The following is a 26,789-nucleotide window of genomic DNA, read 5'->3' on the forward strand; positions in this document are numbered from 1 at the left end:
ACAAAATACAAAGAAAGGAAGTATTTAAATGGATGTGATAGAAAGAAAAACACAATTAATTATAACCATAAAAAAGAATAGGATAAAATGACTCAAAAATAGAAGTTAACAAAATCCAACAATGTTATTTAAGGAAAACAATTGAAACAAAAATTCAACCTAGATTAGAATAATTATGCATTACTTATTCACTGTCATAGGCAGGAGCCACAGAAATCCTCTAGCACACTTCTTTTTCTCACTGGACTTACTGAGGAGAGCCACCTACTCCCCTTTCACAAACTGGAAAGTCACCTTGTGTTCTGGGCCACATCATTTTTCACATGGCAGATGGAAAAGGGGAAGAAGGATAAACCGAGGTATGCCCTATTAAAAAACTCTACAGCCAAAAGAAATGAAACTCTGTCCACCATGTGTTTTGGGGGAGAGATGAGCATGACTTTTATAGAGGTGAATGTAAAATTATGATTTCATGGGAATTTTAGAAATGGAGGCACTGAGAACTACTGATATCACAGCTTCTCAGGATCTACAGGTCTTATCTGAGGCCCCAAAGGAGAACTTATCAATTGTTTATATAGGTATTCAATGAGCACCAGGGCTAATAGGAAAGATAAAACTAAGTACAGTGTCTGTTGGACCTATAAGATTGCTTTAATGTAAGCTATACTACCAGAGAAATTCTGGACAGAGGGGGAAGTACAGAAGAAATGAATATTAGTTAAATACAAACAGAGTGATCCTTAACTTAAAGCAGTGTAACAAAAAACAGCAAAGGCAAGAAATGAGTCTTCAATGGACTCCTGGAACTAAAAAAAGGAATATCCACGATTTAAGATAATTTTAAATGGCAAGTTAGAACTTACATTTCCTTCCGTGGATATAACAAAAATAGAGGCACAGCTGTGAATTCTATCCTAGTCACCAGATGCAACATCTCAGTGAGGGTCAGCAGTTAACCCAAACATGCGGCTTTCAAAAAAGTTTCTATGATTCTTGTAGGTCAACCTTCATTTCTTGGGGTGGGAGAAGGGAGGCTAGGGAGAGACCCAAGGATTAGTATCTTCAAATGAATGCTTTCCCATCTTGTTGGGGTCACTGACTGTCAAGTAGAAGAGAGTAGAAGTTAAATGCCTCCTTTAATACAAATGGATATAAGAAGATTCAATAGTTATGACCCTATCACAGAATGTCAGAAATAGAAGAAACCTCAAAGTCCAGGAGCATCAAACTCAAAAAGAAATGCAAGGAGGGCAGATGGATAGGATGTACAGCATTAAACTGTATATATGGATTCCTGCATGCTACATGTTGCCTGAATTTTTTAAATATAATACTATCTGTTTTACTGTGTTTTTTATTTTATTAAATATTCCTTAATTACATTATCCACTGGCTCAGGTTGTACTTGAGAATGTTTGACACCTCTGATCTAGCCCAAGCCCCTTCTTTTACAAATGAGAAGAGGTTAAATGACTTGCCTAGAATGAAGACAGCTACTATGGCAGAGCCAGGAATCAAATGTCCACCTTATGACAAGTTTATTGGTCTTTGCACTATGAAATCTGGCCTTGCAGATTCTGTCAAGACTCTAGCCAGGATTAAAAATAAGACCAAAGGGGCTACTGCAATGCTAAAATTTACCTGACCTTTTAAATACAATGACATTGCTATGTGGCTGATGGTATCTACAAACCCTGACCATCTGGTTTATTAAGAACATGAATTAAGAGACATCAACCATGGATCTCTGACCCACAGACAAGCAGCTCAGCTGGCAGAATAGTTTCACATGGGCAGAATACATATGTCCTGTTTAATTAAAAGAGGTATGCTGTTTTTTCTTGTCTCATTTTGGAGTGAAATGCATTATATTATCAAGAGTCAATCATCTGAATCCTAAGAGTCAGACTCAACCACTGAGCATATTATTTTTGATACACAATAAAATGAGACACAGAGTTACCTGCTCCTTAGCTAGAGTATCCCAGTTTTTGGTTTTTTGAATTGTGAATTTTAGTGGCCTCTCCCTTCAGGTCATGACTAAGAGACTTTGATTTGGAAGAACCTCTTTGTGGCTTCCTAGGATAGTCAGAGAAGGAAGCTTCTCAGTAGCAAGACAGACTTCTTAGAAAAAGATTGGTACTTGGAAACTCAATTCAGTAAACAAGCAGGGATGGGCACTGTTGTCATTTTAAACCAAGAAACTGAGTTTCCTCAAAGTACAAATGGCATAGCCACAAGTGTGTCCCAACTGGTTTTTAAAATACCCAATGTAGTCTCAATGAAGTTCTGCATTCAATTATGCTCGTACCCCAAAGAGCAGTTTCAGCAGCTTGTCCACAATCATATCCCAAACACAATCTATATGAATCACTTGAATCATGACATGTTCTGCTTCTAAGTACAAAGGGGATCTAGTGTAATTATTCCACTAAATCACATAAGGAAACCCATAAAACATTCTAACTGGCACAAAAATATTAAGATCATTCAGGGCTCTTTGTGCTCCAATCTCTCTCCTACAGCTGCAGGCATCATTTGCCAAAGGCAAACTCTCCTCCACACTTGAATTATATTTTGCCTAGAATGTAATAATGCTTTTACTTCAGTAATCTAACCTCAATTCACAAACCTAAACCTATGAAATATCTTCCTTGCCTAACTATGGCAACCCACAATAGCTGCTCTTCTAACATAGGGAGTTTGGCTGGAGGATCAGCCCACTAGTAAAAATACAAATGTGACCCACAAGAGAGGGTGTCAGAGTGCAATCCTTTGCATCCATTACCAGATCCAGCTCATGCCCACAAGGCAGAGAGGAAAACAACAATAGAATACATAAAGGAGAGATAAAGAATCTCTTCTTTATCTTCCTAAGGAATGAAAAACCCAGGCCAGTGAAGACTCAGTCGAGGTGTGGCAGAAGCTGCAGAAGTCATTGTGCCAAGTCCAGAAGGGAAACCAAGCATAGATATGAAATGCTGATTATATTCAAGCAAAGAGGAAGGAAAAGGAAGAAAGAATGGTGAAGTCTTTCTTCTTCAGAAGGTCCCTCACTTAACTTAAGCTATGACCTAATTTAGTGTCCTTTTCCTTGGATCAGCAGCTTCCCAATCTTCCAGATGAGGTTGCTCCTCTTTTAACCAGCACTGAACACAATGTCCAGCACAAAGGAAAAGGCCCTTAATAAATGCCTGTTGTTTGAGATGGTGCTGAGGAGCCTTCACTCTCACCCTTTACCAGGAGGGGGTTACCATATGGCAGATGTAGTCTCAGATAAGCAGACTAGCGGGGAAGTGCCTGGATAGTAAAAAAAAAAATTAATCAATGAAACATTTAACACAAAAAAGCAAGTTGGAAAGAAATGGGGACCATCAAGACAGTTCTATTAGTGTCATTCATGCTGAATTTAATATACATTTAAAAAATAAACTACTCAGAAGTTCACAATTCATCTACAATCTTCTTTTTCTGATCTTTATCATATATTGAAATGTTCACATTCGTTGATGCTTCATAAAAATTATTTTAAAGAACTTAATGATAGCTTTAGCCTTTCTCTACAAAAATTTCAATGAAAGGTACAATAGTACAATGGAAGAACAACATCCTTAGAATTGAGGGCGCAGGTTCAAATCCCAGGTCTCCAACTACCTACCAGTATGGCCCTGGGTAAGTCACTTCAGATCCCAGTCTCAATTCTCTGGCTTATAAAATCAAGGGCTTGGACTACATGTTAAGGCCCTTTCCAACTCTAAATATACTACCTGATAATCTAAGTGTCTTTCTTCCTATCCCATATGATGTTGTCTTAAATTTCCTTGACTTTGTTAGGAGCACTAAATCAGATATTCAAAACTTCAGAATCATCTTTTACTTTTCCCTTTCCTTCCTCTTCATTATAGTCAAGTTGTCCAGTCCTATTCAGTCTTTTGAAATAGCTCTCCTAGACTTTTCTCCAGTCCCTACTGCCCGCAATCTCTAGTAATAATAGTAGCAGGGATAGGAATGAACACCATAAATTATAATATAATTTGTAATCTTATAATAATGCCTAAAATGTACTTCCTCCTCATATCTGCCTCTTAGAATCCCTAGCTTCCTATAAAGCTCAACTGACTGCTAAACCCTGCCTGAGACTATTCCAGATCCTCTTAGCAGGTAATGCCTCCTCCATCTCAAAGTTTATTTGTATATATTTTATATATAATTGCATACATGCATACATACATATTGGTTCCTCCAATAAAACATAAGCCTCTTTAGGGCAGGGGCTGCTTCATTTTTTATTCTGTAGCTCAAGTAACTAACACTATGCTTGGTATATTATAGGAACTTAATAACTGATGAATAATTGAGTGGTGGATCACTTTATAAATGCCTTTTTAACAACAACATCTGTGAGATAAGTACATCAGTCTTTATATTACTGACATGGAAACTGGGGGACAGAAATATTGCCCAAGATAACACTGCAAATTAGAATTATGGCTGAGCTACCAAGTGGAAGAACTCACTTTTTAATTAATATTTAACCTATCGCAAGAGCCTCCTATCTACACTACTCCTAGTCAAGCTGCTATTCCTATAGCACAATGTGTTTGTAATACTGTACATTTAACCAGGAGCTACTGGAGAGTTTGTTGGGATTTTTTTGCGAGTAACTTTGAAATTCAACCTAGCACCACATCACTTCATACCTGGCTTTGCCCTACCTATACAATCCTATCTCCTACTACTTAGTCACTAAGGTTTCCCCCTTCCCCCAATTTCCCCAAACAGACCAACTTCATTCCAGGCACTAAATCTTTATTCAGGTTGGGTTTATTCTGCCCCTCCCCACCTCCCATTTAGAAATATTATTTCTCCTCTCTTCTTTCTGGCAAATCATATTCCCCTTTAATGAATTTATAAGAATTCGTGGGGGCTAGAAAGAGTCTCAAAAGATCACTGAAACTCAATGCCCTTAGTGATTTGCCCAAGATTACATGGATTCCAATTACTAGAGCCAGAACCTGAGTTCAGATAACTTTAAATCAGTCACTCTGCTGCCCAATACTGCCTCCTGTCCTCTTTCTTTATACAGGGCTCCTAATAAAGCCTTCTTAAGAGATGTTATAGAACAGGGCTTCTTAACCATTTTACACATCTAGCCCCCTTTGACAATCTGGAGAAGCCTATGGATTCCTCCTAAGAATCATGTTTTCAAATGGATAAAACAAAGCAATATGAACACAAAGGAAACAAGTTATGATCATATACAATTATCTTTTTTTTTTTAGTTCACAGATTACAGGTTAAGAACCTCTGTTGTTGTTGTTGGAATTCTTTTTCAGATAATGGGTTGGATGAGACATCCTAAGATTAGTAATACTTCTGAGATTTTACTATATGGGGACAAAGAGAGATCAGACATCCTTCCTCCAAATACTTTCTATTCAACTCATTTAACACAATGTATTAACTTCTTAAATGCATACATATTATCATTCCTAACAATATTAATAGCTTCTCCATGACAGGAACAGTCTCATGCTTCCTTTTCTTCCCCAGAACACTTACTTAATGAATAGCCAGAATCATGGTACATGTTTAATAAATAAAGGAAGGAAAGAAGGAAGGAGTCAGTGCCACGGTTCCTGAGACTGGACGGCTTGTATCTACTTCTATTAACAAAAACTAAATGCTGATTAAATCTAAAGTTTTAATTATTCAATTGTTCAAAAAACATGGGTGATGTTTTTGTTAAACATCCTATAGACAAGCATTAGGCAGACTCTCAGAAAATGCTTCTGATGAACAATTTAATACTACCAGGGAAACAAAATGCCTCAACTTCAAAGCAAGTATTTGGGAGCCAATGATGAAAAAGTAAAACAGAAGGACACCAGTTCTTGGTCTTTAAAACTATGAAACTCTCTATATATGAGGAAACTTATCAACATGCCACTAGGGTGGGAAAGGATAAGCGTTCATTTAAATATACTCCATTAAAAGCAATAATGGGGATTAAAAATCATCTTATTTTAATCTCACTTGAATCCAGTTATGCAAAATCTACAAATCAGTGCAGGAAACCTCCAAAATTCATTAACACAAAAACTCCTGATTAAAATTTTTAAATCTCTTTAATTCTGATCTAGGATCAACATAAAAATGAGTAGCAATACTTACTGATAATGGTGACATATTAAAATAATATTTTTCTCCAAAAATGTCTGGTGATGGATATAGGTATAAAAGTTGTCAAATATTTAAACTTTTAAAAGCAGTTTTAAAGGTAGTTATTAATTTTTTCTTTCATATAGGAAATATGAATTTAAAATGAATAAGGGATCATTAAGTTGTCCTTTAACAAATAAAGATGATAGTTTTGACTTTGAGTTCCAGTTTGCAAAGTACCAAAAATCTACAATCCTCTGGCATGCATAACAACGAAAGCCTAAGAAACTACCAACCAGTGAAATGTAGAAATTCAAACCTTAATTTGAAAAAACTTGGGAGAAACCTAATTTCCACAGGAAATAGTCCATTTAAATACGGACTTCAAATCTAATGTACCACACTACCTACAGGCTTAATTAATACTAAGGTTGCTAAACTCTGCTATTTCAATGCAATATGTTTTAAAAGTATACCTTCGTACAATGTGAAATTGTAAACACATGTCTAAAATCAACTAGAAGTAGAAAACAATACAAATATTTATTTTTAAAATATGGATTTAAGTTGCACAAGTTTTTGTTTTTTTTTAAATGTGACTAGAAAATTAAAAAGGAAGGCATGTTGCTTACAGAATATGTAGGTTGGGACAGAAATATGGAATTTGCTTCAGAGCCACAAGCCCCAGGGTTCTAGTCCAGGTTCTCACTGAACTATCTGTATAACCTTCAGCCAGTCAGTCCCTTCACCTTAATTTAAAATGCTTGTTGCAATAAGGTTCCTTTCAATTCTAAAATTCTAAAGTCTCTGATTTTCTTAGTATGCCCCTAAATCAAGCTACTAAAATAATAATTCTCCATTCCGTGCTAAAGGTCAGAAGCCAAACATGTAGGTAACCTAGTAGCCAACATTCCCAATTTCTCTGGATACAGAGCTCAATTCACAAATTTTCATAAAGGTGGTATTAGACTTCTCCCAATGTATTTTAAGAGGGGAGAGATGGAGGATCAGTTACTTGAAACTTCCTCATCTACAGCATACTATGGACACATTCTGAAATGGAACACCCTGTCTTTCATAAACTAAGTGCTGATAGTCACTCTGATTTGATTGTCACTTAACCCAGAAACTGTTTAAACATTGGCTTTAATTATGTCACACCACACTTAAGTTCCATCAAGCTATATTGAGGAACACTTGACTTCCTTATCTCCTCTGGCATAAAAGTTACCTACTAGCCCCATGACTATAGTAGTGCATAGTGCCAGCAAGGAACAACCAAATTTGAAAATATTAGAAAAGAATCCATTAAGGCTTATTGTTAACAAGAGGGCAGGTGACTCATTTAAAAGATCAGAGGAAAGATAAAACTATCTCAAGGGAGTTAACTTTAAATACTGAGCCAGATGCACAAGACCATCAGTTTCAGCTCCTCTATGGAACCTCATACCAAAGCACAGAATGAGGATAACCTAATGCTTTTTGTATTGAATTATTGCTTTTTCTGCAGTGAAGGAGGGTGCTAAACTATGCTGGCATAAATTCCTGGGTTTTCCACTTTTACTAAGTCCAATGATCCCCCAGAAATTCAAACTATTCAAACTGAGATAAAAGTATTATTTGAAAATAAAAACAAAATGTCCATAATTTCTGACCATTTCTGTCTTTTTCTTCCCCTTCCCTTGGACCTGCTGAACCAATAGTTCAGTACTGTATCTAAACACCATAGTGACTTCCTTTCAGTTTTCTGTAAAGTAGGCTCAAGGCCAGCTGGAGCATACATGAGACATTACCTGTACCATTTGACCATTCACTGTGGTTGAGGAGCTTAAATTATTTGGAGCCACTTATAGTTAATGTAGTAGGAGCTGTTATTCATATGATTTTAGTATCATCCCTCCCAAACTACCTTGTATTTAACTACTCTGGACATACTTGTAGTCATTAACTTTATGCCATGGTTTATTTCAGTGATCACTTTTTTTCCAAATCAGAATGTGAGTGCTCTTTGCAAGTAGGTATTGCTACATTCTTTCTACTATCCAAATCCAACCCCTGGAACAATGAGTGCCACATACAAGGTGCTTAATTAATCCTTGTTGGTTGACTGAAGGATCTGAATCAACCAGCCAAAAGAAGGAGTCAGCATGCAAATAATTATATACAAACAAGTTATATACTAGATAAACTGGAATAATCCATGAACAGAAGGCTCTAGAATTAAGGGGGAGCAGGAAAACCTTTCTTTAGAAGGTGAGAAATTTAACTGGGACTTGAAGGAAGCCAAGAGGCAGAGAGATAAGGAAGGAAAATATTCCATACATGAGGTACAGCCAATGAAAACGCTCAGTCAGGAAATGGAGTGTCTTTTTACAGGAACAAGTCAGGAAGAAGCAGTTCAAAGAACCAGAGTCACTGGATAGTAGGTAGTAGTATGGGAAGGTTAAAAGAGATGGAAAAAACTGATAGTTAGCCTCACTATTATATTTACAGACTTTTAAGCAGTACAGTCAAGGTCTCTCTATCTAGGCAACCAACAGTTTTAATGATAGACTTTGTAACTAGATGTAAGTTCAAATCCTGCTTCAATACCTTACTAGCTATGTGAGTGATTTAAGCTCTCTCCTCAGTTTATTCATCTATGAATTAGGAATAATATTTCCTACTTTATAGGGTTACTGTGAGATAACACATGTAAAGAATACTTTGCACATCTTAAAGCTTCTTTTTAAATGTTAGCTATCATCAAAACCATCATCATCATCATCATCATCATCCTCTATTACACACAGAAAATACAGAATTCTGAGTAAGAAATAATTAATTCTGATCACGAATATTTATTTGAACTTTCTCAAATCTTCAGTCAATTCAATGAATGAACTCTTCCAGTCTCTTTATAAATTATTTGGTATAAAACAGAATTCCAGCTCCTACAAGAGAGGAAAAGGTTTTTCAATCCTATCAAGATAAAAATAACTGGAGTCAAATTAAAATGCTTCCACCTTTAAAAAAAAAAAAGACTTCTAGTATCTTAAGTATGTTATATGGGGCAGTCAGGTAGCACAGTGGATAGAGGAATGGACCTGGAATGGGTAGGAGTTGCATTCAAATCTGAGCTCAGACAATTCCTATCTGTGTGACTCTGGGCAAGTCACTTAACTCCAATTGCCAAGCCCTCTTCTGTCTTAAAATTAACACTAAGACAGAAGGTAAGTGTTTATTTTTTTAAGTATTCTAATTTCTGATTTCTCTGTATTCATTGATCAATGAATTCACTAAAATATATTCCAGACTAAATTAAATAGAAAAAATTATTCTGTAAAAAGTTGGGAAGAGGATTGTCATGGGCACAGAACAGGAGAGAACCATATAAATCTGCAGCTCATAGCATTTGTGTATTAGCTTTTTAAAATATTACATGAAATTTTAATTTAATCAATGACAAAAAAGAGATTGTTCCCTTGAAAATATAATAGAACTGCCCTATGCCAATCCCCTACATGTGTGCCCAAAACCTATCAGATGATGGTTATTGTCATCTAGGTTACCATTAATCACATTAGAGCACTTGCCTTAAAAAGGTATATTAAAAAATATTTTTAGCAGCTCTTTTAATAGTGCCAAAGATTGGAAATTAAGGGGATGCCAATCAATTGAAGAATGGCATATAGGGTATATAACTGTGAAGAAAGATACTACAATGCTACAAGAAACAATGAGCAGAATGGTTTCAGAAAAACCTGGGAAGACTTATATGACCTGATACAAAGTAAAATGAGCAGAACCAAAAGAATAATATACATAGTAACAACAATATTGTAACTATGATTAACTTGTGAAGGATTTAGCTACTCTCATCATTACAGTGGATCCCAAAGGATTCATGATGAAAAATGCTATAGACTGAGAGAGCTGATTAACTCTGAGCACAGACTGTTGTATAATTTTTTTACTTCTTTATTTTTATTTTTCTCAGAAAATGGCTTACATGATTCACAAGTATAAATGATATCATATTGCTTGCCTTCTCAATGGGTGGGGGAGAACCTGGAGAGAGAAAATCCAAAATGAAAAAATATTTTTTAAAATAAATGTTAAAAGTAGACATTTTAAAGGAAATGTATTATCAGAAGTTAGTCATACAAAAAGTGAAAAATAATAGAGGGTCAAAATTCTTTATTTGTCACCATAAAACATCAAAAAAGCATTTGTCTTAGGTCTTGAGAAGAATTTTGACTCATGTTTAACTGTCATTTCCTTTGAAGAAAATTTCATTTGGGAAATAAGCTGATTTTGAGATTCCTTGATATAGTTTTGCTACTTTAGAAAACCATCCAAGAGACACTCTTCCCCTCTTATGTCTACTACGGCAATATTCTATGTGAGTTAGTTTGGGGCACCAGTAATCCAAATTAACTAGGTCTGTGGTATTTGTAGTTACATGGCCACTGACTTAACATTTGCTGTTAATCAAGATTTATATAAGACTACTATGGGTGCAGTTTATTAGTGGGAAAAAATTATATGACTCAGAAACTGTAGATTTTTAAAACCTACAGAAAGAGAAACGACCTTAAAAACACAAATTTGGAATTAAAAATTACTTTGGAGGTCTTCTAATCCAGCTCTCTCATTTCATAGATAAAGAAACCTGGGGCCTAGGGAGGTTGAGTGACAGGCTTATGGATCACATAAGGAATAAGTATCAAAAAGTTAGCTTTTGAACACAGGTCTCTGACTCCCTTACCAATACTCTTGGCAAAATGCAAGTTCCAGATTTCACTATTACTATCTATGTAAACCTGAGCACAACATAACCTCTCTAGGACCTAATTTCCTTTCTGTAAAAATAACACTATTAGAATAAATTCCCTTGAAAATCTAAAATCCTGTGGTCCTATTGGATTCACAGTCAATCAATAAGCATTTATTAAGTACCTATAATTTGCCAGGTGCTCAGGGAACAAAGAAAGGCTAAAAGGAGCTTGGCCTAATGGAGGAGACAACAAGTGAACAACTACAAATAAGACATATTCAAGGGTAAACTGGAAATGCCCAAGAGAAAGCAGTACAATATCAGGGATTAGGAAAGGCTTCTTTTTGAAGGAGCAATTTTAGCTAGAGCTTGAAGGAATGGATTTAGAGAAGCCAGAAAGGAAAGAACTTCACACAGGGAACAATCTAAAGATGGCAAGTCTTGTTGAAGAATAGCAGGGAGTGTAATATCACTGATCTCACAGTACATGATATGAGTCTAGTCTAAGAAGACTGGAAAGAACTCAACAATCTCAGTCAAATAGGTGGCCTAAAAAGACTACTGGCCTAATACAGAATAAAATGTGAATACAGAGGTAAAGTACACATGAGATGATTTTGGTTAGTAATGCTATAGCAGATTTGCCACAGAAAAGATGACACCTTGCATTCTATTATATCTCCTTTCTCACTTACATGGAACCTTAAATAGTAACCCTATCTTTTCTCCAAGATACTTCTGGCCCTAAGCACATTCTGTTCCTTATCTCAATAACTCTCATGTGAAGTGATAAGAATGCTATTGTTTAACAAAAAAGGAGAGAAAAGAAAAGAATAGTGGAAGTGACTCATCTGGGCTTACAAATTTCAGAGGGTCTCCAAATGCTTAATCAAGCAATCTCTCCATTTACATCCTCTCAGCTCCCACAGCAATTCCCACTGTTTAGAATGACAGCTGTTGCCTGATACAATTCCCAAGGCTAGAGAAACTTGCACCTTTTACACCAACCATCTTCCTCTTAGTAGGAAGTCTGAAAACTTAGCTTCCCTTTCAGCTGTCAATCTGAAGGCGGATTTATTTACTGTTGCTAAGTATCAGGTTGCTAGGTCTGGGGACAGGAATTTGTTTTTGAAATGCTATCCTACTCCTTTCCTGGCCTGGCTCTTTAACATATTAGGCCCAATCCCTATTTTAAGGTGATGCTTTCACCTGAACTGCATGAAGCTTGAAAATCAAAAGAAGTAAGGATTATGCAAAGAAAAAAATATTAAAGAATACTATGACTTACTGATGATGCAAGCTACAAGTTCCACTGGGATTCAAGTTAACAATACTGGAACTCAAGAGATCCAGGTTCTATTTCTAGCTCACTTTCCCATTCACTTAATGGTGAAGTTATTTACCTCTCCAGGAATAGCTGCAGGAGTATACCCAATACCTTTTACCTAATTCAAAAGACTGTTACAGGGCTTTAGTGCCATACCTGTCAAACTACCAAGAAACTTTTTTACTGAATTAGAAAAAACTATAACAAAGTTCATTTGGAAGAACAAAAGATCAAAAATTATCAAGGGAAATAATGAAAAAAAATGTGCAGGAAGGTGGTCTAGCAATACCATACCTATGATAAAGGATGAAAGGTTTGCAAAAACTGAGAGATATAAACCTTAGAGAATGATTGACAGGAGCATGTGACTAAGGGGGTGACATGAGAGCCCCAGTCTTGGGATATGGGAAAATTCTATTGCCCAATGGTTGCTTCTTTTCAGAGTCTGTTCTCCTGGAAGGACCTAAGGCTTGAAGAAGATTTTCCCTGTGATCAACAGAGAAAGGGGATTTTCTGGATCCTGGCTGCTGGCAGCATCAGTAAGAAGATCTCTGGGCCTACTTGGACATCTAACAACTGAAGAACAGATCTTGGCCCTATTTGATTGGACTCCTGATGTGAGACTTAGATATTAGAAAGTTAATGCTTAGCTTAGTAATGTAATTTAGATAATTAATAGATATTAGCTTTTAAATTAAGTATGTTTACTCCTAAACCCATGTTCCTTCCTACCCTTCCCAAACAATAAATTTGAATTTACTTATATATCCCTCTTGTTCTTTCCTCACCCCAAATCCTACCATAACATACCTCAAACTATACTATAAAGCTGTGGTCATCAAAACAATATGGTATTGGTTAAGAGACAGAAGAGAGGATCACTGGAATAGACTTGGGGTAAATGACCTCAGCGGGACAATCTATGATAAGCCCAAAGATCCCAACTTTTGGAACAAAATGTCACTACTTGACAAAAACTGCTGGGAAAATTGGAAAACAGTATGGGAGACATTAAGTTTAGATCAACATCTCACACTCTACACACCTAGATAAATGCAGAATGGGTGAATGGCTTGAATATAAAAAAGGAACCTATAAATAAATTGGGTGAACATAGAATAGTATACCTGTCAGATCTATGGGAAAGGAAAGATTTTAAGACCAAGCAAGAGTTTAAAAATATTACAAAATGTAAAATAACTAACTTTGATTACATTAAATTGAAAAAGGTTTGTATAAACAAAACCAATGCAATCAAAATTAGAAGGGAAACAACAAATTGGGAAAATAATCTTTATAACAAAAACCTTTGACAAAGGTCTAATTACTCACATTTATAAGGAGCTAAATTGATAGTACAAAAAAGCAAGCCATTCCCCAATTGATAAATGGGCAAAGGACATGAATAGGCAATTTTCAGATAAAGAAATCAAAATGATCAATAAGCACAGGAAAAGGTGCTCTAAATCTCTTATAATTAGAGAAATGCAAATCAAAACAACACTGAGTACCACCTCATACCTAACAGATTGGCTAATGTGGCAGCAAAAGAAAGTAAAAAGTGTTGGAGGGGATGTGACAAAATTGGGATATTAATGCATTGCTGGTGGAGTTGTGCCAACCATTCTGGATGGCAGTTTGGAACTATGCCCTTTGATCCAGCCATAGCACTGCTGGGTTTGTACCCCAAAGAGATCATAAAGAAAAAGACTTGTACAGAAATATTGATAGCCATGCTCTTTGTGGTGGCAAAAAATTGGAAAATGAGAGGATGCCCTTAAGAGTAGGGAACAGATGAACAAATTAAGATATCTGTTGGTGATGGAATACTACTGTGCTCAAAGAAAAAATGAACTGGAGAAATTTCATGTGATCTGGAACGACCTCCAGGAATTGATGCAGAGTGAAAGGAGCAGAACCAGGAGAACATTATATACAGAGACTGATACACTGTGGTACAATCGAATGTAATGGATTTCTCTACTAGCAACAATGCAATGACCCAGGACAATTCTGAGGGACTTAATAAATTTTTTAAAATGTAATAATAATAATATGGCAAAGCTATGGTACTAATCATTAGGGAAGTCATCTGAATGAGGGCATGTTATAAATGAAAACTGACTGGTGGTAAATTATTAGAAACTTAAATGAAGTAATAACAAATATTGACAATGAGTGCTTTTATTGTCCCACAACAATGGACTATTTAAACTCTGAGAATCTTTTTATTACTCTGTGCTTTGATTAGAGGCTTAATGGATTCAAGTCAGCTGAGCTAAAGAAAACTGTACCTCATTCCAAATAATTCTCTTTGGAATCAGAGAAGTTTCAAGTTTCATCCTATTTTAGGTTTAAAAAGTGACCAAAATGAACCATTTTACCCCATGTAATATTCCTATATACTTGTGTCTAATCATAAAAAGAATCTCTGGTTCTTGACCTTTGGCTCAAAGGATCATAAGAAGATCTCATTAATGAAGGAAAAAAATCAGATCTGATCTAAGCAAGTCAAGGAGCAAGAAAGTTTCATACTGATGATGACAATACATTTCTTCTCTTGTGGTTGCTCCCAATATAATAAATACAAACATGATAAATTATATAACTACTGAAACATTAGGTGCCAATTCTATACAAAGAATACACAAGTTATCACAAAGGGGGAAAAGGTACATGTGTACACACACACACACACACACACACACACACACCAGGATTTTTCATTCCTCCTTTGTGTTATTCTCCAATATCTCCTATTAACATTTTCCCCTTTGTTCTTTTCTTTCTGTAATCTTTCCTCTTCAAGGATTCATCATGGCAAGAAGCTTCTGAAGATGACTCCCAAGTTCTTCAGCTCTGACCTCCTCCCTAAGGCCCTCCATGCAAATTCATATTAAACATTTCCCTTTGAATTTAACATCATCAGTAGAATACTTCACATACTGTCACATTCATTAACATGTGGATTAATTTTGCTAAATAGTTATTTTTTAACCTCTTTCTTTTTTATTCTATTGTAAGGGATGGTTCTCTAGGTAGAGATACTTATTGGGAAATGAAGGATTTAGGGGAACAAAGTGTTAGTTACATCATCATCTATAAGCTAACTTCTTTAAAATCATATTCAGCATATCCTTCTGAAATAATTTCTATTCTATTTAGTCTTTTTTTTTTAACCTTGAAGATTATACTATCAGAAAGTTATCATAGGTTCTACCAAACTGGAAAGTCACTGAATATTTAATCTTGGCAAATGACAACAGACTTTTGGTTCGAGACAGTTAAGACAGGAGCTATCAGTCTAAGGAGAGCACAGTTATTCACCTCTTGAAGAGGAGGGGATATTTTTATTTCTTCTATCCTTCATGGACCAACAGAGCTACTTGCCCAGAAGGGATAACTATGTATCCTATTTAGTCTTACAGTCTGGGAAAACAGGTTTTCCTGGCCTAGTCCTTCTCAGACACTGTCTCTGCATTAAACACTTCTGAATTTTATCCTGCCTGGCACCATCCCTCCCATTTCTGAAACCTAGCAGACTAGAAAAAGGACCATCTCTGATTAATCCTTTCTGACTGGCACCCCCTTTCCTGTGGCACTGTAGGTTGGAGACCAACCAGTCCCAGCTGAATGGGATTCTAGTCTTCCTCTAATAGACCTCTTCAATGTCCCTAAGCTGCCCTGATAAGACTCAGTGATTAAGTGACCATAAACTCAGAAGTTTTACCTTTCAAACTCACAAAAGCTCAGTTTAGTGATGTGTACAATTGGAACCTCTCACAAGACCATTATGATTATCCTCAGGGCATGGACTCAAGGACATCTGGCATTGTATCCCTCTCCTGACATTTCACATGCAGCTTTAACACTTGCTGAGCTTGCTGACTTCTGTTTAGGGCTGAATATTGGCCTGGTTTTTGGACTATAGCTGTTCTTTTATTTGGAGAGCAAATATTGACACACACACACACATCCCCGTCTTTTCCTGTTTTCCCACTTCCATGCCCCCAGACTCAGATGCTTCTCATCGTCCAGAGCCATAGACAGATAGATAGATGGAGACAGAAAGACAGATAGATAGAAAGACATATAGATTTATTAAGCATTTATTAAGCTCCAGATAGACAGATAGATAGATAGATAGATAGATAGATAGATAGATAGATAGATAGATAGATAGATAGATAGATAGATGATAGCTTTATTAAGCATTTATTATGCTCCAAGCACTAGGGATGCAAATAGGAGCAAGAAAAACAGCCCCTCCATCAAGGAGTTTACATTCTATATAGGAAAACAACAAATAAGGAAAAGCTAGAAAGGGGGTATAGGAGAAAGTATGGTGTATAGATAATCAGAAAATGTCCTGGAAGACTAATCCTAGAAGAAAAAAAGAAAGTTTAACTATCAAAGAAATGTCCAAGAGAAATAGTTCAGTGTTTGGAAGGGTTGGAAGTAAAAAGGATAGCAAGAGTAGAAATAGGCCATTGTGGAAATGGCTGGGATATGATCATCTCTGACACATCCTCTAACACTCCCTATATGGGATCTATCATTAAGTTCTATTTATTTTTCCTTTAAAATGTCTCAGATATAGGGAACTAAGTCAAATTAGTAAGGATAAGAGCCATTCTCCAACTGACAAAAGGTCAGGAAATCAATAGAGAGGTTTCAGAGGAAGAAATCCAAGCTATCAACTGCTGGTATGCTCCAAATAATTAAAACAATTACAAATTAAAACAACCCCTCAGGGACCAATTTATATCCATCTGATGGGCAAAGGTGACAAAACAAAGTAAAATGACATACTAAAAGGGCAATGGGACAACAGGTACATTAACACACTGTAGTCGTAAACAGCCTTTCTCAAAAGCAAATTAGAATTATGTCCAAAACGCTATTTAATTGTGCACACTCTTTGACTTGTGATACTACTACTAGCTCTTAAAAAAAAAAGCACAGGGAAAACGCATACACACACACACACACACACACACACACACACACACACACACACACACACACAATGTATAGCAGTTACTTTTGTGGTGGCAAAGAATTGGGGAATGGCTTAACAAATTAAAGTATATGAATCTGGTAGAATAATATTGTGCTGTTAGAAAAGATGAAGGGTATTGGTTTCAGAGAAACCTGGAAAACTTGTATGAACTGATGTAAAGTGAAATGAGCAGAATCAGGATGACAATTTATATAATAATAATAACGTTAAGACTAACAACTATGAAAGCCTTAGGAACAGACCAACATAATGGCCAACCACAAAGTCAAAGAATTCATAATGAAATACATTCCCTACTACAAGAGACTAGGAAGGTAGCCTGAGGTTTGTTTTGTTTTGTTTTGTTTTCCCTTTTGGTCATGGCTAATGAGAGAATCTGGTCCGTTTGATAGTACTTGCAATGGGCTTTGGTTTCCTTGCTTTTCTCAGTAGGGATCAAAGGAAAAGCAAGGAAGTAAGAATTCATAACTGAAAATAAAATAAAATTGAACTTTAAAAAAAAGTTCAAAGCAGAGGCAGATAGAACTGATTCATTCTTTTTAGCTGTATTGTTAAAGTAAAAAATGTTGCTTCCCATACTTTGGTTGTATTATTGGTTGTGTTTGACAAAACATCTGCATTGGGAAAAAAAACAACAGGTAATTGTGGCAAACTGTCTCCTCATCTTGATCAAACAAAATATTCAATTTTTCAGACAATATTAGAGATGAAACTTAACCATTTCTCTTTAGGCAGACAATTAAATTAAGTTATTTCAGATTTACATGTGGAAAAATAGTATTTCCTTTATGGTTATTTTCATAAACTCCCTGATGACCACCAATTTAATATATTTAAGTTCAACCATAATAAAAGTAACACTTTCAAATAGATATTACAAGCCTACATCCATTGCTTGAATTTAAATACAGCACAAGGTTTTTTGCCTCTTAGTAGCCAACTCATATAAAATACTTTACCAAAGAGCTCTTCAGAACCAGTGTCTAATGAAGTTATATCTGAACTAGATCAAAACATTTAAAAAGAAATTTTACCAAGGTTTTAAACACATTAAATGCATTTTCATGACTAGAAGTTAATGAGTTTGAAAACTAATTCGCAAAATGTTCTTAGGCCTCAAATTCCTTGTTTAAAGAACAAGACTGGCCTACACGAACTCTAAGAACTAGTTCTAAAGTTCTATTAATTTCTAAAAACTGGATTATTACAATGGTTTCCTAATTGGCTCCTGATTCTAGACATTCTTTCTAAATCATCCTTTATATTGCTAAAGCATAATTTTCATCAAATCATCTTATCAAGTAAAAACCTTTGGCACCTTCCTATTACATTTATATAATTAGCCCAAATTCCTCTGCCTTGAGTTTAAAAAGCATCAAGATCTAACTCATCTTTATCCACTCTTATCATCTATGCTTCCTTAAATTCATGCTGTGCCCCAGACTCCTACTACTTTTACTTGCTTTGTTTATGTTACTCCTTTTCACTGGAATGTTCTTCCTCTTCTCTAAATCCTAGCCAAAAGCATTTCTGACTTACTTCAAATAGCCCTTAACTCACCTTTCATTGGGAGTATCTGTATAACTAACTCAACTTTATATTTTGTTAGTGACAATACTCACTTCTTACCACCTTGAATTTCACTAATCTAACAGCAGAAAAAAGCACATACATTTTATCTTTCCCAGCTTGGATCTTGTTAAACAGCTTCTGCAGAACTACCCAAGTCTACCTGGATCAACATTTAGCCTTACCAATATTGTCACACCTTCTAGTGGTGAAAAATCATTTTACTTTGGTAATAACCATATATAGACAAGTTGGTGGAGGAGAGGCAACTCTGCTTTTTTATAGAAACATAGTAGCAAAGAACAGGGACTGACTACCTAAGAGTACTCACAATGTTATTTAATTGTTTGACACGTGTATTTTTGGTACCCTCAGAGATAAGTTTCAGAAGGGAAGGCTAAGATATCTTAAAGCAGTCCTAGTTATTGTGTTTTCAATGTATTCCTTTTGAATTCAATGTCATTAAATATGTCATATTATTTGTATAGATGGTAAAAATACAAAATTTAAACACAATGATCAACAAGAATTTATAATCAACAGCAAGAACACTATAAAATAGCTACTTTAAAATAAATAATTATTTAAATTTTAAAACAATTATTTTTAAAGATTAGTTGTTAATTGAAATGTTTCTCTTTGTTAAATTAAAAGCATTTATAACACTCCTGTAGGTACTTTTCAAAAGTTTAACCTGTTCATTTTTACTTACATATAATGGAGCTTGTTGTGGATTAAGTTTCATGACCCAGGACACTAAAATAGATAACAAAAAAAAAAAGGGTATATTAGATAAAATGAATATTTATTGCCAAAAAGAATCCTAAAACAAATACAACTGAATGAATCAAGTTCAAAACCATAAATCTGAGGGTGGTTTTGATAATTTCTTCCCTTATAAATTTATAAAATTAGATGAAGACTGATATGATACAAGAAGAGGGAGGAAAAAAGAGAAAAGAACAGAACTCCTTGTCTACAAGAAGTTTACATTATATTACAATGATAAGACATAAAATGACCAGCATTTAAGTAGAATACATAATGGGGACAAGGAATAGACCTTAAAGGGCTCTAGGAAAGCATAGGTGTAAAGAGAAAGTAGTTGGGTTAGCTGATCCCCAAGTTCCCCTTCCAGCTCTAAATCCTAGGATACCAAGCTTCTATTTGCTAGAAAGGATTTAGGTCTGTTCGATCAATGCTCAACTAAGAGAAGTAGAGGTTACCCAAACTTGGGAAGGAGGCTTACCAGCTGGGATGGTTAGTCAGTTATAATATTAAGAATATTACAGGAAAATGTTTGAGTATTGAACAGTATTAGGGCGTGTCTCCACGCAGCACACAATTTTCAAAGTGTCTTACAGATACATCAACTCCCACATACACCCCACTCCCAGCTTCCAAGCTAGACAGAATACTTAATGCCTTTTAGCTACAAAGTGAGAGGATTCTTTTGAGGGTCCTAAGTGTTCTTCTCTAGTGGAGTCCTAAGGGACCCCAATGATGAGAGAAAAAGCTATGTTCCCTTTCCCATATTACTCACTAAGGAAAGGGTTCAGGTTTCTCACCAGAAGTCCTTGAAAAATATTCAGTATTAGATGCTATAATCCTACCAGAATATAAAACCTTTGAAACAAAGGAATATAAATATTAGTAACAGAAGCAATCTGTATCTTTTGCCTGATTTAAGGTATTAAAAGCAAAGCAGCTCCAAATAACTGGTAGAGAGCTCAAGCAAAAGGCAGGAAGATCTGGATTCAAGTGCCAATCTAAATACTAGATGGTAACTATGAGCAGTCATGTAACCTCTATCAGCCTCAGTTTCCTCATTTGTATAATGTGGATAATAATATATATATATATATTCCTTCCCTCACAAAGAAAAGCACTTTACAAACTTGTCTTATATAAGTTAACATTATTATACACTTGAAGTATTTGTCAAATAGCCCTAGTTGCTATTCTAACATTTTAGTCTCCCTTCTCCCTCTCTCCTTCCCTCCCTTTCTTTCCCTTCAAACATCAGAGCTATTAAAATTTCTTCATTCAAGTCCTACATCAGGTACTAGCTCTTCAAAGAAACCAGGGTGATGTGAACCCATGAAATGAATGTCACTCTCCTCAAATATTCTTAAATACTTTGTCTAAATTGTACTTATTTGTGTATCAATTCTATGTCCTCTGAGCTCCCTAATGATAGACTGTACTGTCCTTGAGGGCCACCTTATGGGTCTGTCCTTTTAGCCCAGCCTCACATAATAACAACATAAAGTCACAGTGCTCCCTCTCACCCTGCTTTATTATGGATCTATTCAAGGAATGAAGGCCTTCATCCACCCATCCATCAATACTTCCAATTTTGTTGTATCCTGTATGCTATTTATAATTTGCTAAAACCTCTATTATGAAACTCTGCTTAAAATAAATATGGCAGCTACTTAGCACAGAGTGAAGAGAGCTGGTTCTGCTATCATGAAGACCCAAATTCAAATCCAATCTTTGATTATTATTATTATTAGCTGCAGGAAGCTGGGCAGGTCAATAACCTTGATCAGTCTCAGTTTCCTCACATTCCCTACCAAAAAGGTTTGTTGTGAAGATCAACTTGGATAATATTTGTAAAGCATTTTGCAGGCCCTAATGTGCCAAATAAAATTATTATCAGCAAACTGAGATGAAATAAAATGAAAGAAATTCAGGAGCAGATTTCAAGTCTAAGATATTAATGTACCTGCTATCAACTGACACAAAACTAGAAAGAAACTGAGTGCTTCCCCCAGCTACCAAGCACTAGTCTGATTTAGAGTAAAACACATCATGCCTACTGTTTTTTTAATAAGCTTTTGAAGCCTGTTCAGACTTGCCAGGGCTGCATGGATGAAAGAACACATAACTTTATAGGGAGAGGGGAAAAAATTGCCTCAACTGTTCAAGAGTTCACATTATCACATTACAAGCAGGAGAAATTTGTGGAGATACCCAAAGGAATTAATGTGTTTATAATATTTAGGATTAAAGAGAGTTTATGAGAAAGATTAACAGACTGCTCAGCATCACAGAAAGAATGCCAGCTCCTACAGCATATGGGGTCACCTGGTTAAATGAACCATACAGATGAAGCCAAAATATCTGTCAAAGCTTAATAGCCAGGAGATAACTTAATTGAAAGAATTAACTACTGAACACTGTGAACTTGACCAAAATTCCAAAGTGTGATAGAGGTCTAATCCAAAGACTTGAAGGACAGTCTAGAAAGCTGCAGAGGCTTCTCATTCACAACAGGGGAGGGGCTCAAGAGGATTAGAATCTGGAGAGAGGGGGAGATTCTAAGGGTAGAAACCTTTGGGTCTCTCCCCCCTCCCTTCCTCCCCCTACCCCCTCTCTCAGCAGCAAAGTGGAAAGTCTTGTCTGAGACTGGATCCTGAGCACTAGACTAAATCCCTCCTTGAATCTGACCACCATCCCCCCAAAGATCCCAAGAATTATAGCAGAAACCTTAGAAGAATAAGAAGAAGCCCTAACAAGATCTCTCACAGAATCCTTGATACCCTTGGTCTGGACGTTGCTCTGCTGTGACAAAGACCAGGGATCACCAAACCTGAACCTCTCAGGGGCCAGGCTGTCAAGCCAGGGTCTCTCAACTTTGGAGGGAGGAAAGGAAAATCTAGACAGACAGGGACCTCCTTTCTCCTCTTTCCTCTAGACCCTAACCCTTCAGACATCTTCCTATTTTACCCCTGACAACAGTAGAATAAAGATTATCATTTATCCTCATATGATTTCCTTGTGAGTGAAGGAAATAGTCTCAGTGGAAGAGGGAGAGAACTGATTTCTCTCTCTTTCTCTAAGGGAAGAAGTTCATCTACAAGACCAGTTAATAGAGGGGAGTAAAGGGGCAGGTTTAGTGAAGAGACATATCTAGAGAGGATTGAAAAGGAGATAACCCATCTCACTGTCATCTTCTGGGTATAATATCATCAACTCCTTCTATCCCTTCCTTGTCCTAAACTTGAAAGGGGAAGACTGCATTCTTTCTCCCTTCATCCATAAAACCCAAACCAATCCTCTAATACAAAAGACAAAACCTGGCTTTGATGTGAATAAAATAGACTGCAAAATATCTATCTCATTTTAGACAAAAGAGCAGCACAATCTTAATCGGGTTTTCTGACAACAAAAAGTAAAATGATATGAAATAATAACAGTAATGGAAACAATTTTTTTAATCAATTGTTTTTCTTAATATTCATTCTGGTTCTATGATGGAAAAAAAAATCCTGTTAACAGGATCAAAACCAAAGTCTGCTTGTCCCCTCCAAGACAATATGCTACATCACAGGTCTTTAGCTGCCTTCATAAAATAGACCCATAAGCCTAAAAGGAGCTGAAGGACTAAGGTAACCCAAACAGTGTTGATGAACTAAAGGAAATCCTATTGAACATATAAACTCATACCTTTGGCACAAACCTGGATCACTAATAAATGAGTCATAAGAGGAAACAATTATAAGTAATGATTATTTCAGTCATATAAAAAAGAGCTCTAAACAGCTTCCACCAAGGGCTATGAACTGCATCAGGTTTTAGCTGATTCTTTTTGCTAACTAGGTGCTCTTGCCTCTGAACTGCAGGAAGACTGCAAATGCCATCAGTAGCCTCAAAATTCAGAGTCCTGTGGCAACACCTATCCCATATGCAGCTCCCATAAGAGAGGAAGCAATCAAAGTCAGAACTAATAAAGTATAAACAATTCAGAAAGTATTGCTTAATGATTGATAAATAAGTTTTAACACCAGGAAATTTAGTCATTTTCAAGTTACTCACTAATCTCTTTGAGGATGCTAAAATTCTCAGTCTAAGAATTGGGTCTTAAATCCTACAGTATATAGAATTCATCCCATTACTAAATGACCTTGAATCATTAGCATGTTGGGACTATTTATTTTTTCTATATTTTTTCTTGTATAAGTTATATGTGTATATATGCACATATATAAAAGTTAAATTTCTGTATTTGTTTCTCAATATAAAATACAAGTTAGGTAATACATGACAGAAAAGCACTGTAAAGACTGCCTTATATTTATGAAGCTATGAGGAAAAGAAAGCCAAGTTCAAGTTATTAAAGTTGAGATATTTTAAAAAACATTACTGAAATCTATTGCTCATTTATCTGATACTGAAATCCTAAAAAACTCTGTAAAAAGCTTAAGGGGTAATTAGTTGAGTTGTAATAAGCTAATTATGTTTATTTTGTCCACAGATTCAATTTTATTTTAATCTGTGTCATTCTGATCAGAACAGTCCACCTCAGTGAATGTGCTGTTTTATAATTATGATATATTTTATTTGTTCTGATACAGAGAATAAGTTCAAAACAAAGGAACCTTCTTGTAGTTTTATAGTAATTATCTCAACCAGATGAAAACCATGCCACAAAGGCATATAGGTTCTTTTTTAAGTTAAAGTTTTAAATTTTCTAACTAAAGGAAAATGAGAAATTCTCGAGAAGTTGGGAGGATGGAGTGTAGGGGAAAACTGAGAACTAAGGTGTCTCTAGCACTTTGGTTTGGCTTTTAGTTTTGATCTGCATCATAATTTACAATAACAAAAAGCCATCACCACCTATCAAATGTGTGTCAGTGGAGTCTAAGAGTCAAAAGCATCAAAATTCCTGGCACTGAAGAGAACGCATGAGGGAAAGGATGTAAGGCCTTCAAAGGTCTGTCAAGTGAAAGTAAATAGACATGTCCTATTTGGTTCAAAGACTACAGAACTTAGGTAGGCTCAATAAATAAAAGCTGAAATGATATAAATTTATATTTGATATAAAGAAAAACTTCCTAACAAATCAAGAGTAATTCAAAAGTAAATGAGCTGCATTCCAGGGCAGTGGTTTCCCCCTCACTACATGTCTATCAGAAAAGGCTACATGTCTACTTGCTGGGTAGGAGGGAAAGGGGATTAAAGAGTGGATGGAGTAAATGGCCCCTAAAATCCACCTCAAAAGTGATCTTAGATAAGGCACCACAGGGCAAAGGAAAGAGCAGTTTGAATCTGAAGTGGAAGGATAAGAGTTTAAATACCAACTGCTGCTCCCCATGTGACTGTGAGCATATCACTCAGCCTCTCCAAGTTTTAATTTACTTATCTAGGGGGTAAAAAGACATAGACTAGATCAGAGGACTCCTGAGGCACCCTCTCCTAACATTTATTTTCCCATAATTCCTTCCAACTGACACCTATTTAAAACCCTATCTTCTGTCTTAGAATCAACACAAGAATAATTTCCAAGACAGAAGAGGAATAGGGTTTTTAGGTAATTGGAATTGCCCAGGGTGGCACAGCTGGCAAGTGTGTGAGGTCACATTTGAATCCAGATTCTCCTGATTCCAGACTTGGCACTCTGTTCACTAGTCATCTAGCTGCCCCTCTGGCATTCTATTTTTAAAACTAGGGGGAGGGAGGGAACATTTGGATCAAGCCTAATTTCTTTAATGAACAAATTATAATTTTAAACATTTGAAAATAGAACTCAGTACAAATATAGTTATTTGAGTTCTCTAGTATCAGAATCATCATGATTAGGACAGTAGAAAAGTTTTGGTAATTCAGGGGGAATCTGACAGTTATATGTTCAGTTAAAAATAATCTACGCATTTTACCAGAACCTGTGTTTTGAAGAACATAGAAGCTATTATTCAGGAATAACTAATTATAATTATAAAGCTTTTGATGCAGGAAGGTGGGAGGGGAGAAGAATAAGAAATTATACCATCTCATTACTTTAGTCACCTTTGGTACATAAAGAAACCTCTTTTCACAGGTGCTCCTTTGTGAATGAAATATCCTTAGGGAAGAGACTGAGAAATCATATGGTCTAACACAACATTAAGTAACTATGCTATAAGCTTTCCTGAAAATATTAGCTTGATGACCTCAGACCAATTGCTAAGGAACAGGTGTCCCCATTGTACAAACTACCACCCCCATTCATATGTTTTTGTTATTCACAGCAGGAAGATTCATGACTAAACAGACCTGGAGAAAGAAATGTTAGCTGCCCAGCTGGTTAAAAGGAGATCCAGAGAGCTGATCAGATAAGGATAGTTTCCACCAAGTAAAAGGGGACAGTTGTTCCCATTTCTACCAAGAATCAATAAGGAACAACTCCAGCCTTCAGGATTCTTTCATAGCAAAAGCAGCAGTGGTAGGTAGTTGGGGAAGAAGAGGAACAAGATCTACTCAAACAACTAAAGTTAGGCTAAATCAAGGCTGTAAACAATGGAAACATCTTATTTGCCAGGAACAGTGCAAAAGTTAATAAAAATCATCACAAAGTTTTTTGTATTGATCCAAATATATTAAGAAGTCAGTTTTCTTGTAGGAAAATGGACAGTTGCATCTCATAAGGAGCCTGAGGTGTATAGGGGTGACCATCTGGACACTGGAAGAAAAATAGATTAAGAGAAGAGAGAGATTTCCTAAGCAGTCACTTAGAGAAAATGTAGTATGCATATATAAACCACATGAAAACATATAGAAGTTTATTAGATTTATTGAACAACTCAAGTAATCAATAAGTTTTGGGGGTCAACTATGTGTCAGGTTCTTTGCTAGGTGTTGTGGATACAAAGTCAAACATTTTGCTCTCAAGAAGCTATTCCATTGGGGATCAAAATATGTGTGTTTTTATGTATGTACAAAATAATGTAAATGTAAAGTATCTGACCTGTACAGAGACAGGAGATAGTGTTATGTGTGAGAATATTAAGAAAGCCAGAATGACTATCAAATCAAACATCCCTTGCAAAGGGCTCAGAACCAATCATCTAACTTCTTCAGTAGTGATTTTGCTGCACAAAATGAAAATGAACATAGTCTGTAGAGCTGAATGCCTTACGATGTTAAAGTCTAGGGAGCTAAGCAGATCTAGTCCAACACAA

At 35.9% G+C, this 26,789-nt stretch overlaps 1 protein-coding gene across 9 annotated transcripts in view; it reads right to left on the minus strand.

Moving 5' to 3' along the window:
• The window catches only part of AKAP13 (A-kinase anchoring protein 13), a 422,215-nt gene that overhangs the window by 270,538 nt on the left and 124,888 nt on the right, over positions 1–26,789 (minus strand). For all 9 annotated transcript variants that reach the window (XR_008913836.1, XM_056806779.1, XM_056806775.1 and 6 more), the window contains exon 2: positions 19,556–19,599. Coding sequence is in view for 8 of the 9 variants with exons in the window: in XM_056806779.1 (XP_056662757.1) it covers positions 19,556–19,588 (33 nt within the window). In the remaining variant the exon portion in view is untranslated. The remainder of the gene's footprint in view (positions 1–19,555; positions 19,600–26,789) is intronic.

The sequence above is a fragment of the Monodelphis domestica genome, chromosome 1 (assembly GCF_027887165.1).
Source record: "Monodelphis domestica isolate mMonDom1 chromosome 1, mMonDom1.pri, whole genome shotgun sequence".
In the NCBI taxonomy this organism is placed as follows: domain Eukaryota; kingdom Metazoa; phylum Chordata; class Mammalia; order Didelphimorphia; family Didelphidae; genus Monodelphis; species Monodelphis domestica.